This window comes from Pollicipes pollicipes, unplaced genomic scaffold (assembly GCF_011947565.3).
Source record: "Pollicipes pollicipes isolate AB1234 unplaced genomic scaffold, Ppol_2.1 Scaffold_4219;HRSCAF=4965_pilon_pilon_pilon, whole genome shotgun sequence".
NCBI lineage: Eukaryota > Metazoa > Arthropoda > Thecostraca > Pollicipedomorpha > Pollicipedidae > Pollicipes > Pollicipes pollicipes.
In genome coordinates this window covers 1,515,983-1,520,552 of record NW_023596448.1, presented here as the reverse complement: position 1 = coordinate 1,520,552, position 4,570 = coordinate 1,515,983, and the positions used below count along the sequence as shown (strand labels likewise).

The 4,570-nt window shown below is 55.4% G+C and overlaps 1 protein-coding gene across 1 annotated transcript in view; it reads right to left on the bottom strand.

Moving 5' to 3' along the window:
* Positions 1 to 4,570, bottom strand: part of LOC119095814 (tektin-4) — an 88,622-nt gene that overhangs the window by 65,518 nt on the left and 18,534 nt on the right. Inside the window, exons 6-7 of the mRNA XM_037218667.1 lie at positions 4,240 to 4,354; positions 789 to 896 (exon numbers count right to left, since the gene is read on the bottom strand). Of these exons, the coding sequence (XP_037074562.1) occupies positions 789 to 896; positions 4,240 to 4,354 (223 nt within the window). The remainder of the gene's footprint in view (positions 1 to 788; positions 897 to 4,239; positions 4,355 to 4,570) is intronic.

Genomic DNA, 4,570 nt, shown 5'->3' with positions numbered 1-4,570 from the left:
CTATCTATCTCTCTCTTCTTCTCTCTCTCTCTCTCTCTCCTCTCTCTCTCTCTCTCTCTCTCTCTCTCTCTCTCTCTCTCTCTCTCTTCTCTCTCTCTCTCTCTCTCTTCTCTCTCTCTCTCTCTCTCTCTTCTCTCTCTCTCTCTCTCTCTCTCTCTCTCTCTCTCTCTTCTCTCTCTCTCTCTCTCTCTCTCTCTCTCTCTCTCTCTCTCTCTCTCTCTCTCTCTCTCTCTCTCTCTCTCTCTCTCTCTCCTCTCTCTATCTCTCTCTCCTCTCTCTATCTCTCTCTCTCTCTCTCTCTCTCTCTCCCTATGCTCCTCTCTCTCTCTATTCTCTCCTCTCTCTCGTCTCTCTTCTCTCTCTCTCTCTCTTCTCTCTCTCTCTCTCTCTCTTCTCTCTCTCTCTCTCTCTTTCTCTCTCTCTCTCTCTCTCTCTCTCTCTCTCTCTCTCTCTCTCTCTCTCTCTTCTCTCTCTCTCTCTCCTCTCTCTCTCTCTCTCCTCTCTCTCTCGCTCTCTCTTCTCTCGTCTCTCCTCTCTCATCTCATCTCTTCTCATCTCTCTTCTCTCCCCCTCTCCTCGTCCTCTACCTCTCCCTCTCTCCTCTCCCCCTCTCCCTCTCTCTCTCCCTCTACCCTTCTACCTCTCACCTCTCCCTCATCCCTCTCCCCTCTCCCTCTCTCCCTTACCTTTTCCCTCTCTCCCTTCTCTCCTCTTCACTCTATCCCTATATCCCCTTGCTGTCTCCTCTCTCTCCTCCCTTCCTCCCTTCCTGCCCTCCGTGTGCTTACCTCTCGTAGCTCTGTCTCCAGCCGCTGCAGGGCGGCGATTACTTCCTGAATTCGCCGCTCGGTAGCTGTAGCGCTCTCGTCGCTGGCGGCCAGCATGTCACGGGACACCTGTGGACATACGAGTGAAATTATATATCCGCAATAGTTTCGGCAGCCCCGAAGGCGGATCCATCTGCCAGAGAGCGATGACTACCACCCAAAGACAGCGGTGGAAAATGAAGTCGGACGTGAAGTGTTTCGCGGACGCGGAACGTCCGTGTGGGGGGCGATAACAACATGGAAAATGTTTCCCGTTCACCAGAATGGGCAATTTGTCTGTACCACGCCAGCAGCGTCAGAACATCAACAGCGCAATGAAAGTAAGAACAAGCCCTCCAGAAGGAACAGGTGCCTGTCAAGAAAGTGGTTCGCCCGCTCCTGATCGTTTTGTGGCCTTGCTCTTCACTTGTCGACGCCACTACTGATACGGCGACACGACCGCTATTATTGTCATCATCGACCATCGATGACCAGCCATCCACCAGCCACCAGGCGTCGGATATCGCACAGAATAACGACTCAGCACCAATACACCCAAAAACGTATGTTGTATCATTTACGTAAATGTAATATGTAAATCATGAGTTATGCGCTGTATCCCTGGTGCGAAAAGTCCCTCAGTATCTGTATATATATATATATATATATATATATATATATATTGATGTGCGTCCGCACGCGCGTGCGTGTATGGACATGCGCGTATGTGCGCACGCGAGTGCGCATATACGCGCGTGTGTGCGTATATCGTGCGTGCGTGTGCGCGTTTGATGAAACAGCACGTTACTTCAAAAGGCCCTGCAGTGGGGCTTGAAAGTTCGGAGCGGCTTTTAAAACGCATCATGTTTAAATTTAGAGGGCGCGTAACATGAGTTTACCTTATGAAATTAGCGCTCCTCATTAAAAACTTCCATCGCATAATAAGGCCTGTCGAATGGCGTCAACATCAGGGACAGCTTAAAGTGTTGCAAGCGGTAATTTATTACGTGTACTATCATGACGTACACGAAGTGGCGAACGCATGAAAAATGTTTGCTAGCCGTCAAAGCTAAAATTGTTTCAATGGGTTCCAAGCTTAACACGCGCACATCGACGCCCTCATATGCACTTTATTACGCAAACACTTCCCTATTTTCCCTGATGGAGAAAACAATGAAGAATGGGAGCTGGCCACTGAAAACTGGAAAATGACGGCAGGAAAACTCTTGCTTATAATCTACAGCATGCACATAGTGTCATAACTTGCCAGGAGCCCGGCCAGCTTAAAGCCTTCAATAAATTGGTGTGAGCATGCATGTACATGCCATCCAACCGACATAAACCGAAGCTGACTGCAGTCTCATAGAAGGAAGCTGCCTACCATCCATCTTCCCCTCCCCCTTCAAAGTCCTGTTTGCACGCGTTGGCCGGCTATGAGCACCGCCCCGAACTTTCCGAACGGCTTTTTGCGATGGCCGAGCCCACGTCGGCGTCTGGCAGAGACGCCGTCTCTACTCCGCCTCGTCCGCGAAGCCAAGCCAACCGGCGACCCGGCGGGGAGAGGTGCTTCCGCCGGCACCTCGGCGTCAGCAGGTCCTAACCCGGCGGCGGGAGGTGCCTCCGCTAGCGCTCCGGCGTCAGCAGGTCCTAACCCGGCGGAGGGAGGTGCCTCCGCTAGCGCTCCGGAGTCAGCAGGTCCTAACCCAGCGGAGGGAGTTGTCTCCTCTGTGTCTCCTCCAGCGCTCCGGCGTCAGCAGGTCCTAACCCAGCGGTGGGAGGTGCCTCCGCCAGCGCTCCGGCGTCAGCGGGCCCCAGCCCGAGTGGCGGTGCCCCAGTGTGGGGTTGGGCCGATTGTCCGCGACGACCGTCGCACATCGCGCTCATTTCCCCGGGGCGTCGGCGACAGACGGCGCCGATTAGCGCGCCACCTCCGCTGTGAAGATGTGGGCCGCTGCCCGTCACGCCGGCCGACAATGGTGGCGGCGGCGGCGTGCGGGCGGGAATGGAATAGGCGAGGACTGCGCTCAGCTGTTGTTCCAAAACGCTAGCGGTGCACTGACGACGATGTGTCTTGGCACCTACCGCTGATGATCTTGAAAGGTGGAAAGATGAAAGGCCTTTGCCATAAGCTTTTGTGTGATCAAGCCATGCACCATGCGTTGTATCATGTGCCATAAGCCATAAGCCATATGATTCGCACTTGCTGGGCCATGATATATAACTCAGCTATCCCTTCTAATTGCTGAGGATTCCGGCCTGTCATACGTGCCCGGCTTTGCGCTGGTATCACCAAATATTGGAGTTATATAGTCGACGGGTGATAATTGATGTCTATGGTATATTTACCAAGGGTAAAAACGAACAGGGACAGTGCACTTCCCGACGCCATGTCGTTACTGTGATGAAAAAATTCCATGGTTTGATGATAAATATCTCTAACGAGCAGTGCCCGCACTCCGTGACTGCCCGCTTTGCTGCGCTGTTCAATGGTGACGAATCCCTTACACTTGACTGTCAACCAGTCGCCTGTCCCGTTTTCCTCCAAAGTACAGCAGCCGTCGGACATGTTGGCGTCCCTCGCACCGCCTTCTCCCGACCCGCAGGCACTCTCCACCTCTCACCCTCGCACGGCGGCGCGCGATGGTGAGATCGCTCATCACAAGTGAGCAGACCCATCGCAGACCGCCACTGCCGGCGTGCGAGCTCTCGGCTGGCGGCCGGGCCGCCGGGGGACCGGGCTGGTCACGGCTCGAACACACTGATCACGTTCGGGTCCCGGCCAACCCTGTCCGCCGGCCATGAATACCAACCGGTGCGCCGACCGCTGCCGCATGGTAATGGCTCGGCTCGGTACGGCGCCGGCTCACGGGCGGCGAGACAGAGAGCTCGCGAGCACCATACTGCACGCGTGAGCGGACGCTGTACCGCGGCGACACCACGGTCAGGCAGACCCGGGCCACCTGGGCCAGTTTCCTTCTCCGGTCTTGTTCTCCCCTTCAACAGACGCGGACACATACACAGCACGCACAGGGTTTTTGGATTTCCTTGTAGTCGACCGATGACATGCAGCCTTTGAGCATGTGGAGCAGCGTGATCGCCCAGATACCGCAGGCTGGCGCAACAGCGGCCAAAGCAGCTCGGTGACTAGTGGGAGCTGGTCATCGAGCTGCTCAGAGAACTAGTCGAGTTGCTCAGAGAACTAGCCATCGAGCTGCTCAGAGAACTGGTCATCTCGATGACCACCACTTTCTCCGGCAATGATCACTAACCTATGCGATTTATTGATAGCCATAGCTATCTTTTCCCCTGATGGCCATGTGTTACCTTTTCACTTTACCGCCGAGCGGCACACAACCCCGGCGAGAAAAACATCCGGCGGTCGGAATCAAACCCCGGACCTCCATCGCACAGGAAGCGCTCGCGACCGACCCACCTCTTGCAGGATGCGGTCGATCAGGTGACGCAGGCGGGTGGACTCGCAGCGCTGCTCCTCGGCGCGGTCCTGGTTCCGCTGGGTGAACTCGCGCCACTCCTCCAGCGTCGACTGGCTGCAGCGAATGGAGCGGCGGCGTCACGACCACAACAAGAGGCGATGCCGGCGCTCTGCCGTGGGTCCCGGGCTCGAATCTCGGCTGACCCGCAGGCCACTTATTGATGAGCTTCTGATGAGCGAGGAGCGTTATGCGCTCGAAGCCATGATTGGGTTTGCTTTTCGAAAGTGTCCATGCCTCAGCCATTTTACGAGTCGCGAAATCAAGGAAGTG